The sequence below is a fragment of the Pieris brassicae genome, chromosome 2, assembly GCF_905147105.1.
Source record: "Pieris brassicae chromosome 2, ilPieBrab1.1, whole genome shotgun sequence".
NCBI classification, from domain to species: domain Eukaryota; kingdom Metazoa; phylum Arthropoda; class Insecta; order Lepidoptera; family Pieridae; genus Pieris; species Pieris brassicae.
Genome location: NC_059666.1, coordinates 21611553 through 21625634, shown reverse-complemented (window position 1 = coordinate 21625634; position 14082 = coordinate 21611553). Strand labels below are relative to the sequence as shown.

General features: G+C 35.0%; 2 protein-coding genes across 2 annotated transcripts; one reads left to right on the top strand and one right to left on the bottom strand.

Annotated features, from left to right (window-relative positions):
- Positions 1-2529: 2529 nt before the first annotated feature.
- On the bottom strand, positions 2530-7755 carry LOC123720290 (trypsin-1-like). Its single transcript, XM_045676836.1, has 7 exons — positions 7736-7755; positions 6000-6003; positions 5740-5852; positions 4806-4980; positions 4362-4481; positions 3573-3707; positions 2530-2849 (listed from the first exon to the last, which is right to left on the bottom strand). Exons 1-7 carry the CDS (start codon positions 7753-7755, stop codon positions 2610-2612), a joined length of 807 nt encoding a protein of 268 aa, XP_045532792.1. The 3' UTR covers positions 2530-2609.
- A 1725-nt stretch (positions 7756-9480) lies between these two features.
- LOC123720289 (submandibular glandular kallikrein-9-like) lies at positions 9481-13958 on the top strand. The gene is made up of 7 exons (XM_045676835.1): positions 9481-9620; positions 10521-10666; positions 11550-11709; positions 12293-12409; positions 12851-12976; positions 13673-13877; positions 13948-13958. The coding sequence occupies exons 1-7, from the start codon at positions 9531-9533 to the stop codon at positions 13956-13958; spliced, it is 855 nt and encodes a 284-aa protein (XP_045532791.1). The 5' UTR covers positions 9481-9530.
- Positions 13959-14082: the final 124 nt, after the last annotated feature.

Below are 14082 nucleotides of genomic sequence, written 5' to 3'. Positions count from 1 at the left end.
CATGTCAAGAGAATATAAACAAGGTATGTTAGAGCTTTTTTTATTATTAAAATATGTGTCAACCGAACCGTTCTTTGTTTTACATATAGTTATATGTCTATCTTAATCTTCAACCTATGGTAAACTTAATATGAAACTAACCCGTCAGTTACTCAAGTAATTAGCGATGCGTGTCTTAATTTCCGGGCAGTGCATCACTGAGGTCGTGATAATTAAATGCGAATCTCAAGACAATACCTGAGATTTTCAGGGTGTCGCTACACACTGGATGATTGTAGAGAAATAATGGAGTTTTTTTTTTTTAATTACGGAAATCCATTGCGCATATGATTATTGCGGGAATGGTGCATACCCCCTAAAACCCCAATACACCACCAAAAATCAGCCAAGGGATGCGGTAACAACAGTGCGTTATCCAGTTTCCGATACGAAAGTTGCGTCCGCCTCTCCGTGCCCATTGTTAGTTTGTGAAGATAGTTGCAAGTATCACAGACCAGGCCATGCCTTTTTGTAGTAATAGCTAGGGGACCTCGAGTCCAGACTATACCAATACGATAATTTCGAGAAAAAATATAGTATAATAAAGTAAATATTATATACTTAAAATCATAATATACACAATATGACTACTGTGAATTCCCTCTGCGAACATATAAATATGTCGATAGTGTGGGAGAGTCTGTAGTATTTATATTCTAACATACATTTTATGTCAGTTTTCTAACATGGTTCTGAAGTAGAAAATACTACATTAGGTTTCTAAAGTTCCTGAATAACCCAGAAAGAGAAGAAGTTTTAAAAGTTTTTTAAAGTTTCGTTATGACATGGGGACTGACACTTTTACATGTTATTTGCGTTTAATTGAGGTGATATACTATCAGACTTAATCAAATGATACAAGAACATATAGTTAATTAATCCTTAACAGCGCAGAACATGTAAGCCTTATTTGGGCTTGTATGTCGAAGTAGACATGGGAAGAAATTGGCTATAGCAAAAATTTATATGGTTGTGTATAGTAAAAACACCTTTTATATGGCAATGAATGAATAAATACAACCTACTGTTTTTAAAAATCGACTTAATGGACTACTTTTGGATAAAACTTATTATTATTTTAAAGATTGTTTGCGTGAAACATTGTAGATAATATTTGATAACGTCATAATATATTTGATCAATGTGATGAACGATGATGTAATGATAAAATAATATAAGAATTGGCTATAATTATGACTCATAATGTAATTGTAACTTCTATTCTAGCTTTTAAGAATTTGCGCTCCATTATGTGTGGCAGAATATGCGAACTTTAAATTGTACCTATTCAAATTACCTATATTGTACAAAAATATATAGCGCCAAAAACGAACATCGCTTGATTAAAATAATTTTCTGTACAAACCCTATCAAAAACACCTAATGTGCACTCACCCATCCATCCCGGTGTAAACTAGCGGAAGTTATAATTTATGGATTTAGTTCCGGAGCTCGTCTCGAGAGGGAGCTGGTGAGACGGTAACGAAACACCTGATATTTAATGCATAGTGTCTGAGATCGCCTAAAAACTACGTATAAGAATTTTGTTACTATATTTATAAACTATTACTAGAGATTGTAGATTAACCCGTTTATTCCAATACGGAAATATCCCATTTATTAGCCACAGACATACGGTACCTAACATCAAGTAAAAGAGCAAGGCTTCTTAAATTTTTTAAATATTCATTGCATGATGAATAAATGCAAAGAATCTCCAAAATCGCTTTAGTTAAGTTCAGATTTAATTTGAACATTGACCAACTGCTGACATGGCTCACGTGTGTTCCAAAATGTTAATAGCTGAAGGTGCGCAATACACCAACAGCTCATTAAAAAAATATCACGTATGTGTGAATAGGTGTAATAGATATTGTCTTTAAACTATAAATCAGATTTAAATATTGCTCTGTCGTAATCATTTCTCGCTTCCTGTGTGGCGAAGACTACTTCAAGCCCTTAATTATCGTGGTGAGCCTGCCTGATAGCTTTGAGATAATCCCACCACCTCGAACTTTTGATCCTACCCGTAGTGCCCCGTCTGTTACCTTAGGTCTCTTGGTGCAGATATCCCGTACTAATTTATATATTCACTATTTATGTGTTAGGGTACATCTCTAGGGCTTAGGGATCCGTAGAGTTAGGTTCTTACATCTCACCCTCTCATATTTTAGTAATCTACTGCAGCTTGCTCATACATACATTACATATACAATACAGATACTCCTGACATTCAATACATATAAAGATTAAACACACATTTCACAGTCCACAAGCTAGCTAGCTGTACAAGTGTTTTATGTCGCTTTCAGGGATTGACAGACAGAACATCTCGTTATTGGTCCTTTATTTAATATTTCGTTCTCATATTGATAAACTTATTTTATGTAAAATTAGGTTCATTTTCGTTTTTATTACTAATTCAAATTTAACAAATTACCAGAATTTTTGGCGCCATCTTTTGATTATTCGATAAATCACTTAGGTCTATTACGCCTTACGTTTACGACCAGCTATTGCTACAAGTATCATCAATCTCCCCATAGGTGGCGCTGTTATAAAAATATTTTTTATTCCATAATTTTAGTTACATTTTTACACATAAAACAACTCTTTAAAAATATTATATAAAATAAAATAACGCTAATATTGTATAGAGTATAACATGAGTTTTTCACAAACGGTACGTTATGCCCCGACGTATAATAAGATATACTAGTGTAGACTCCAGGATGCACTCCGCAGGTTCCACCCCAAGAGACGACCCCAGCTAAAACACCATGACAAACAAGTGGTCCACCTGAATCCCCCTATGAAATAGAAGATATATGTATATATTGAACATGTTTTAAAGAAAAACAATCATATTACCTCCAAAAAGAAAAACACTGTCTATGAATATGAAAATGTTTCTTTAAGCGGCCTAGACTAGGATAGGAACGAATGTATAAGAGATTTTTCAGTACAAATCCCGGAAAGAGATTATTTATGATTGTTTAAAAATGTATAGTTTACAAGTATATCGTTGTGTACCAAGTCTTTCTCCAGGGCAGCAGCAGTTACAAGGAGCTTTCGACGCATGGTTACGACGCATAAATAAAAGCAAACAATGTCATTTTTTCTTTAAATTAACGTATTTACTAGCTATGTCAATCAATTGTTCCGTTAGTTGTGTTAGGCTTTCATACACCACGCGCTGTTATGATTGAGAGGTTTGATAGTTGCTGTGGTTTTTTTCCAATATTTCTGTATTAATTTCGATTCCAGCATATGGTGTATACATACTTGGATGTATATCTAGATTATTTAGGTTGTTCGTATTTGTCACACGCATAATGATCTGGGACTTTCATTTGTTTCTCCTTAACCGAATGAGCATGTGTTCTATTCGTGAAAGAAAAACTATTGTTACAGAGCCGGATTCAAACGAACGACCTCAGGCTCACATTGGTCAATCATTTATATTTAAACAGATACGTTGGAAGCGCATTGACCCATGAACGCATCTGTTTTGTAATAAAATGAACAATAACCTGGCAAGAATCCTTTCCTTGTGCTCCAGCGCACAAAACAGAGAAATGCAAGTATCGTGAACTATAGAACCATTCACAATATATCTTTGATAGTATAGGTACGCAAACCATTTCTAGCTTGCGTGCGGGTTTATTCTGAAAATCAAAGGTCAAATTAAACTTCCCTGTGAGATACGACCTCCAACTATTCAAAGTTAGAGTGAACTCCTCCCTCAAAGGTTGGCAACGCAGGGTGCGTTTGTGTCTATGGGCTGCGATGACTTCCCGATTATATAAATATATGTTAAATATTTACTGATTAACATATTTCACCTAGGCGTTCGGTAAAGGGCATACAACTGACAAGGCATTTTTTATATTCAATGTCCTTCGTCAGTACAGCTGCCATAGTAATTTCATTAATAAGAGCCTAGAGTACCTATTCATTAGGCGTTTTGAAGTGCTCGCCTTGGTAACGCGCATTGTAAGAACTATGTGGATGTGCATCGCGCTTTTCGTACGATGAAATCCAAAAGTTTTATAATTTTATGGATTTCATCTATAAAGAAATCCGTATCAAAATGAACGTTCTCCATAGTCGTCAACGTGCTTTCACTCTTTACAACAGCGCACTTACTAATGTAGTAATGTACAACAAAAGGCAGTGTCTTAAAGCGCGCGGGTAACGCATGCGCAACGCGCATTCTAGACAAAATCTGTAAACGCGCGCCTAACGAGCTTTGGTTAGAAGCGCGCGCGTTAGTTTATGTACTCCTTATTATGAACCTATTATAAAGTAATTATAGTAACCTCTTCTTTCAATCCAAATCCCGAAACTAGACATAAATCATTTGCCTGTAATGTGTCTTCATTTGATGAATGTAAACGAATTGGGTGAACTGTTTCTGTTACGATGAAGTCTTTCGATACCTTAACAAAATCATTCAATATTAGTTACAGCATCGAACAGTAAATTAAAATATCTTATTCACAAACAAACTACAGGCCATCGTGAAAGTAAATTTCGTTTCACTCTGCTTAAAAGCAAAAAAACAGAATTGACACAAAAAATCAGAATTGACACAAAAAAACAGAATTGACACAAAAAAGCAGAATTGACACAAAAAAACAGAATTGACAGAAAAAACAGAATTGACATTGACAGAATTGACAAAACAGAGACACAAGAGTTTAAAAAATTCAAACTGCTTTAGTTTTATAAATAAGAGAATTTAATAACATTTATTCCCTTACCTGCAATATAGCAATATCATGTTTTAAATACGTGTGATTATATAGTTCATGTTTATAGAAATATTGTATGCGCCTCCAGTGCTCATGCGCAGGTTTGAATAGAATTGTCAATGCAGACTTATCAATTGTCCCAGCAACCACTCTTACGTTATTGAGATTTTTCATAGTTCCTTTACTGAAAAGGGAACGTTAAATAACCTACATGCTGCTTAAAACTTTTGTTAGATTCATCTCCACTAGGTTTGAACGGAGTCTTTCAACAATTTACTATGAAAGTGAGTTTGCTTTGAATCGGATCGGGTGCTACTTGTGGTGACTGGTCGGAGTTGAATTCGTGTATGTGGTGATGTCAGTTATTTCGACTCTGACTTATTGTTCCCAAGAGAATGTAAGTGCGTGCTCCTATTCCACCATGCCTACGGCTGATAGAGGACAAAGTTTTGTTTTTTACTAATATTAAAACGTTAAGTAAAGCTACATTTAAACTTTAACTTAGTAAACTTTTATTATTTAACGATGTCATGATGTAATGTGCGCCATCATCAACTAGCATACAAAAACTTGCGGATAGTCAATTAGAAGTTACAAAGTGTATAGAGCAGGTGATATTCTATTGATGTATATATTACATTATATTATGTATATATTCTAGTGAAATCTCTATAATTCGAAAATAAAGGGAAATGCAAAATAGTTCGAGTTAACGAGTTTTCGACTTAACTAGAACTTAGTTAATTGTGGATTGTATTGATATTATATCGGGGAATTCCAAGTAAGACGTCATTATATTTTACTAACTACGATAATTCGAGGTACCGCTTATTTAGGGATTGTAGTTCAAGGAAATGGCAATTTTTTTCGACTTACTGAGGATTTCGACTTTAGGAGTTTCGAGTTATAGATATTCCACTGTATATATATTTATATAGCTTACTCTGAAAATATAAAGCAATGCGCAGCAGTTAGTACATATCTCAGTGTAATTAAAGATCCTCCACAAAAGGAAGACCATGACACACCATACCAGTTCTGCTGCCTTAGTGCAACCTGTAAAAGATAAAAATATTTTGACACATTCTTTCATGAATAGATACTCCGTCTCATGGTAATTCATCCAGACAATTCACTTACCACGTAAACGGATGCCTGGGTTCAATATCTAGAATATTTATTGTGTTAGGGCTGATCACGTACTTGTCTAAAGAGAATAAACAAAATATTGAAATAATACCGCTCTAATTTATTATTTTACAGAATTATATAACAATACCATAATAAGTTACATTATAAAATCGCTGTGGTTTGTATAAATGTTACCATAGCAGTGTTGTTTTGGAACGCGACAAATTTAGTAGTTTATAAGTAGTTTTTCAACTTACTTTTTTTTTTTTATAAAGCCCCTGCCCCCTTGCCCCCTAGCAAACGGGCAGGAGGCTCACCTGATGTTAAGTGATACCGCCGCCCATGGACACTCTTAATGCCAGAGGGCTCGCGAGTGCGTTGCCGGCCTTTTAAGAATTTGTACGCTCTTTTCTTGAAGGACCCTAAGTCGAATTGGTTCGGAAATACTTCAGGGGGCAGCTGGTTCCACATAGCGGTGGTGCGCGGCAAAAATTGCCTTGAAAAACGCTCAGTCGTGGAACGGCGGACGTCGAGGTGATACGGGTGGAATTTTGTATTCTGCCTCGACGTCCGATGATGAAACTCAGCTGCAGGTATTAATCCGAACAACTCCTCTGAACAGAGTGTTCAAAATGACATGCTAAATGCGGTAGAAGATGCAGAGTGACCCCACATCTCTACGCAACGCCAAAGGATCGAGCCGCTCGGAGAGGAATTGGTCATCGACGATTCGAACCGCTCTTCGTTGGATACGGTCAAGTGGAAGGAGCTGGTACTGGGGAGCCCCCGCCCAGAGGTGAGAACAGTATTCCATGTGGGGCAGTATTTACGCTTTATAGAGTTGCAAGCGGTGGCCCGGAGTGAAGTACCGTCTCGCCTTGCTGAGCACACCAAGCTTTTTGGAATTTTATATATTTTATAAAAATAATGTTACTAGAAAATAAAAGTTTTCCAACTGAAGAGTTGTACAAGTCTTGCAAACTACTGACCATACGCCAGCTCTATATTCTCCGTTGTGTCCTTAGGAGACACGCAACCTCTCCACATAAAACAGACACACCTCAAAAAAGGACCCAACATAATATAATAAGCTACACAATTTGCAAGACAATCTTTGCACGTAATCAATACAACAATCGCTCAGCTTATCTCTATAATAGTTTAAATAAAACCCTTAGCTTTCATAATCTTACATACCATAAATGTAAAACAACTTTAAACCATTGGCTCGGTACACTTAACTACAACAAAACAGAAGCATTGTTAAATCATCCAATATAATTTTTTCCTTAATCCATCTTTTCATGCAACACGCGCACACATTTGTTTCGTCTTTCACAAACACATTACATAGTCATCATAATATATTCATATATTTGTTTATTTTTTTTTTTAAACCAATTGTGTTGGTTGATTTAAAGAAGAGCGAAGCTTCCCTGTCACAGGTCTCTGACTTACTAGGGAGGCCTCTATCTGAATTGTATTGTACATGTATCTGAACAAATAAAGAATTTTGAATTTTTAATTTTTGAATTTTTTTTGAATTTTTTGGAGGCTAATTTAGCCTTTCCCTCCAAATGACCGCGAAACTGAACGTCGTTCGATATGTCAACGCCAAGTATTCCGATGCTGGCTGTGGCTACAAGAAGAGTGTTTTCGAAAAGAGGAGTAGCGACAACGTTGGTCAACGTTAGGCTATCTAATAACTGATTAGGTAGTCCATTTATTGGCCGCGGTAGGAAACACCTCAACGTTCTCTCGCCATAGAAGTTGTTTGCTATCGATATACAGAGCCGAACTTGAGTTACTGCTCGGGTCTGTACGTCATGCTGAACTGGTTTGTTTTTGTATCATCTCGAAAAAAGTGCTTGAGTAGAAGACTTTTATTTACGTATTTTGCAGCGTTTTAGAATTCCCCTTTCTTCATTTTTATACGAGTTGAGCACATTTCTCGAGACGTGTTTGAGTACATATAAGGTTGAGATACGTTGGATAAGTTCTACCGTGATTAATGACGAATGTAAACCTCATTCAGGGTTTTTGAAAGCAAAAAGCCCGTCCCATGCCTCACTGGTAAGATTAACATTGTATACACATAGCATAGGGTAGAAATAAATAAATAAAATGTTTTATTTTTTCTGAAAGAGTCCAAGCGTAAAGCATTATCAATGTCCTCAATTTACATTTTTACTCCTGTAAAGCGTAAAAATATTTCACAAGTAGCCCTCAATACCGACATTTACCTAATTATGAATATTCATAAACAATAAATCAATAACGTAGTAATTAACACTATAACCTGCCTGGTATGGAATTTGTGTAATATCTGCTTCAACACCGCCAAGTATTTTTAACGGGCATATATCTAGAAAGGATTTATATGCCGCGTTTTCTCTTAATATTGCCTGTAAACAATGTACACTATAATATGAATAATAAGCAGTACAACATAGAATAGATGAAGCCCCATAAGCAATGGGACATGGGGTGAAAATCTCTCACTCCAGAAAAGCGTAGGTATAGAAGATGGCAGAACTATTAAAAATATTGTCAGAGGCTACGCCAGTCCAGAGAAAACTAGATAAAAAAATCATGTCGATATACATAATTAGGTCCGGCTTTACAAGCGTTGGCAACATTAGGAAATAAAAAAATAGGATATTTTTAGGAAAAATGGGGAGGTTTTAGGAAAACTTTTTTTTTATAGATCAGCATTTCCTCACAATTTCCTTTCTTTGAAAAATCGCATTAGTGACCATAAACCTATACTTAATTACTAAGTCACGTATTTTGTAAGCGATTTGGGACTTTGAACTAAACTAAGAATGTAACAAAAAATCAAGTATCTCTACCGTAAAATCAAGTTCATGAGAGCCCTTCCGTCTTTCGCCTACATCTCTGGTACGTCCGACTGAACTTAATATAGATAGGATAATATGTAAATGTGTAACACTGCGATATAATTTCATGGAATTTTAATTTGCTTTTGATATCCATTAGAACTAGTTTCCGTAAAATATTAGATGCCAGAAAAATATTAAACTGACATTTTGTCAAAATATTTTTTATTTCACCTGAGCAGTGCTAGACTTGTGACTAAAAGATTATATTAACACCATGAGAAAAAGCACCTTTGTGTGTATGCTAACACTTATTCCTGTTTCCAGACCCATACAGTTTCACAAATCTTGATTGGATTTTGTTACAATACCACAAAACTAATTAATTTAATTAGAAATTTATTTATTATGATGAATTTGTTGAAAAACACAGACGTGTTTCCGATGTCGAACCGGGCTTCCACAGATAAGCGCAGAAAGTTCCTTATACTCAACCCACCAATTGCGAGAGTAATTGGCACGGTTGATTAGTGGGTATGCCAACAGCGAGCCCCACATAAGCCCCATGAACCAAGCAGTCGGTGACATGCGCAACGCATATCGTCACAAAAAGGGAGCCACAGAAAACATACTAGGACCAATCACTGAAGTATGATCTGTCAGATTCAATATAGCTGTTTCTTTCATGTCATTGAGCTTTTAATTTTTATCAATGTTCGAAGTTTACATTTTATTATTTATAACAACCCATTTTGTTAATTCAATGGAAGTAGAGAGAAAATTTTACAACGAATATATAGTACCACGTGTTGTCAATGGTTATGCAGCAAAACATGGAGATGTTCCATATCAGGTAAACCGTTTATTCTGACAGATTGGACGACAGAAACCTTCTAAAAAATCTTCTATTTTATCAACTATTTCCAATAAGAGGAGATTTGGAGACTCACTGAGGACGACCTCTGCCCCATTTAGGGGTTAAAAGACATTAAATCATTTCCATTAAAGTCAAGTCTCTCAACCAAATTATTTGGTGCTGAAAATTAATCCGACAATCTGGATTATTTGTGTTTGGATTAGGTAACTATTAGAAGGGTGAATATTACGCTGGCATCAATCATGTCTATACACACTGGATTAAAATGAGTTTTTCACAGTATAAACTAATAATTGCCGCCACACCTGTAACGCGAGACCTCGGCGCATTTTTTTATATCATATTCATTGTAATTATAATTTAATAAATTCTAAAACTTAATAAGGAATCTACTCAGATATAAAATTAGTTGGAGCCACGTGTCTCTGGATCTTAATAAAAAAATTATAAAAGATAAAGTATCTCCGAAATTACTAAACCAATTTTACACCCAGATAGATTTTTACCTATATCAAAATCAAATAATTTATTTCGATTAGGTTTATTAAAAAGACATTTTTGAAAGTCAAAATTTAACAATATTAAAAAAAATATGACTACTTGCGTGTTCCAAAAAGTAGTTTCATATTGAGAAGAAAGGGAAAGAGACTCAATACTGACTCTTTTAAAATAGTTTTTACAATATTTTGTATACATTGGTTTGATAATTATATGTGATGACCACGAATCTAGAACAACAAAAACTACTATACTGCTCGTACACAAATATTGCGACTATAGATTTTACTGTAAGTATATTTATACTGACACCCAATATCACGAAATTAAGTTATCGACTAAATATCAAGCCATAACTTATATACTCAAATGTTCTAGGTGGCTTTTAAAATGAAGAGCTCGCGTCGTAAACTGTGTATGACGTTTTGTGGTGGTGTTATAATATCCCCAACCAAACTGCTCTCCGCCGCCCATTGTTTCGCTGAGAATCCGAGCGTTTGTCAGAAAATATGTGGCAATCAGGGGTGGGTATTGAAGTATATTCACGTCCTAATCGCAAAATTACACACCTGTACATATTGATATATAGTATAGTATAAATCATACGGGAATATACATATATCTACGTATAGAAAAGTTAAAAAGAGTTTTACACCATCCACAGTTTATAGTAAACGTAGATTGTTATACTATGTATTTATATTTCACTATTTATAAGTTAATAGTATTATACATTTATGTAAATTAGGTCAATTTATATTGAATCACCTTTCTATAAAATGTTGCACAAACATCCCTTTTATGCAGACTCTACGACAATATCTACAACATTAGGTATGTCGTAGATATTGTCGATAGATCAGTGTTATGTTAAATGGAAACTTCTTCTTAAAATCTATATATCAATCTTACAGCTTTTAGAGAAACAAAACTTTATTTATTCTAAGATGTAACAAAATAATAATAAAAAGAATGACAAACAAAGAGTTTGACTACATTTGCCTTTTTATGAGATCTGTTTCGTCACTTTCGGACCATAAAGAACGTAGTGAACGAAACTCAACGTACGGAATGACACACCGCATACTAGTTAATCTACTTTGTTATTAATCAAAGATAGGTAGCTGGTAGTGAGATAAAGATATAGAGAAAAAAATGTACTCTTTAAGATTTATTAATAATATGAACAAAAATGTTAAATTCTAAACATAATATATTTTTATGACGTCGTTTTCTTATCGCGTTTTACACTTGGACAACGCCGTTAAACTATTTAAACATGTTATTTAAATAAAGTTTTTTTTAGGAGAAACATGAAGATTATTTAAGGTTAATTCAGAATTTAATGTAAATCAAATGATTGCCAAACTTCTTATTATAGTTTATCATTTAAAAATTTTGTCATAGACCAAAAAGAACGTTAAGCCACACGTATGCTGTGGCGGGTAACATGAGGAATTATGATGCCTATAGCGAAGATTCAGCTGAACATGGCCAGTGGAGGACACTGAAGTCCGTAATATACCCGAGAACTTACAAGTTTCCAAAAGACGACATTGCAATTCTGGTCGGTTAATTCATTCTCCTTAATATTGTTATATTTAAGACTGGCTACAGTAAAGCCCGTGCTTAATATTGGCTTCTCTATATCTTATTGATTATAGGAAAGATGATCTTCAAATACGTTCAAGGATTTAAATAGTATGACACTATCTGTTCTACTGTTGAATGTATACTCTTGAAGCCTTGTTGTATGTACAAAAAATATAAGCGATTTCAAAGCAAATTTCGACTTTCACCAGTATATTACACGAAACAGAACAAACCTAAGTGGGCAACAAACCACTCCTATGTGGAAGTTGTATTAGTTTTCATAACAAACTTTACTAAATAGCTGTGTTTACTAATGTGGCGCACATCACACAGGAGGGCAATTTGATTGTTTCGAAAATTTAATAAAAATTATTTAGGAGTTGATATTCAGTTTTTCATTATGTTTTGAAAATTCTTCTGTGTTTCATTAACAATTTCTGCATAAAGCCTATCATTTATAAGAGTTTTAGGGCGGCTAAGGTGAGGCATGGCACAAAAATCCAGCCAATCACAGTTGAGTGATTCCGTCGCTTTAGTAACTGTATTTTCATTTACAGTATACATCCAAACCTTTTCATTTCAACAATAACGTTGGAGCGATTCCAATAGCGAAGAAATATATCGACTATCATGGCAAATGCCTGGTTTCCGGATATGGGCGTACGTCTAGACAAGTTAGTTAATTTTAATTTATATTGTCGTGTACCGGTAATCCATAAATTCCAAGGGATAGCGATTCCGACGTTTTTGTAAGCAATTTCGATGTATCTTGATATGCGTACTGCTAATGTAATTGCCGGCAACGCACTCGCGAGCTGGCATTGTCTATGGGTGGTATCACTCAACAGCAGGGAAACCTTCTGCCCGTTTTCTTCCTGTTCTATAAAAAACCACAACCTTAGGATAGCGCAGAAGAAAAGCACATTATTGATATAGTAAACGCTATCAGTTTCGCTGTTGGAAGAGAGAAAGAACGAGTATAAGAGAGTTTCCACTTTAAAAATCACATTAATGTGAACCAATGTATCAAATGCCTATATATTTATATATATTATGTAAAAATAGTAAATAGAGTATAAACTTCCATACCGATAAATAATATTAAGATTTTCTAGGGGACTTCAAGTAAACTTCTTCTCGCTCACTTACACCTTCTGCCAAATAGACAATGCAGCCGAAGGTTTCGGAAAAATATGAGAAAGTTTGTTTGCACGGACACTATTGTCAACGACGTTGGAAAGGTTAGGATTTCACCCATTAGTATTTTTTTCGTTTATTGCTTTTGTGAGTTTTCTCATACTTGACCTCCAATTTCCTCTTTGAAAGAAACCTATCCATCTTTTTTGTTGCCTTCTTATGTCTGATTATTCACTGGTATTCTTAATACATCCTTCAACTAATCATTAAAGGCAAAGGGATAGGAGACCTGGTTCTAGGACCTACATCTTAGGTAAATAATCGGCAATGCTTTGAAAGTCAAAGCACCAAGTCGTTGTTCAGAAGCACGGTATCCAAATTTAAATTGGCTCTTATGATTGCCAACCTTCGATAGGAGGTAGAGAAAAGAATTAACGGAATATGTTCCAACTTCAACCTCACAAGGCTGAGTCCTTTGCCCAACTCTTTTCTTCTACATATCAATGATATGTTGCTTTTTTGTCATATTCATTGTAATGCGGATGATACCTCGCTGGCTGACCGTGCAGAATACCGATTCTATAAGGCTGGACACGCCCTCGCGAGCCCTCTGGCATTGCGTGTCCATTGTATCACTCAACATTGCCTGCCCGTGTGACCCCTGTTCTATAAAAATAAATTATTAATTATTTTTCCCCAAATCTTTCTTAAATAAGTCTTCTTTGAAGAACGCGAGTTGATTACAGTTTAATTGCTTTAACTTTTTCATCGTGATGTGTTCAAATACCTAGACTTTTTAGGGAGATTCAGGCGGACCTCTCGTGTGCAGTAAAACTGGAGACCCGAACGAAGGCCCAAATGGTGTGTTAGTCGGAATTGTCAGCGGCAATCAACCACGCGCCGCATCATTTTTTACGCGTGTCTCATACTTCGCTAGATATATTGAAAGAAACAAAGCGACTTTGACACAGCCTATATTTATATTATATACAACATTTTTGTTACTTTGATTTTGTTTTATTTCTGTAGGCATAATTTATTGAAATATTTTACAATAAACGCACATTGTTGTTAGTAAAAAATTAAGCTCTCTTTTATGTGTGCATAATTGAAATATATATATATAATGATCTTGCACGCGTTGTAAATATATACATGTATAGTAATCGACCCTATAACGCGGTCCGGGCGAAATCGCGTTGTAAGAATA

Excerpts from the sequence above, each read along its gene's own strand:
- LOC123720290 (XM_045676836.1), bottom strand. The coding sequence starts at position 7,755 with ATGACGTACAGACCCGAGCA. Across the intron at positions 4,981-5,739 it reads CATTGCTTTATATTTTCAGA|TAAAGGAACTATGAAAAATC; the intron begins GTAAGCTATATA and ends TTCCCTTTTCAG. Across the intron at positions 3,708-4,361 it reads GATTTGGATTGAAAGAAGAG|AATAAACCCGCACGCAAGCT; the intron begins GTTACTATAATT and ends TTTGATTTTCAG.
- LOC123720289 (XM_045676835.1), top strand. The coding sequence starts at position 9,531 with ATGGAAGTAGAGAGAAAATTTTACAACGAATATATAGTACCACGTGTT. Across the intron at positions 9,621-10,520 it reads ATGGAGATGTTCCATATCAG|GTGGCTTTTAAAATGAAGAG; the intron begins GTAAACCGTTTA and ends CAAATGTTCTAG. Across the intron at positions 11,710-12,292 it reads AAGACGACATTGCAATTCTG|TATACATCCAAACCTTTTCA; the intron begins GTCGGTTAATTC and ends TTTCATTTACAG.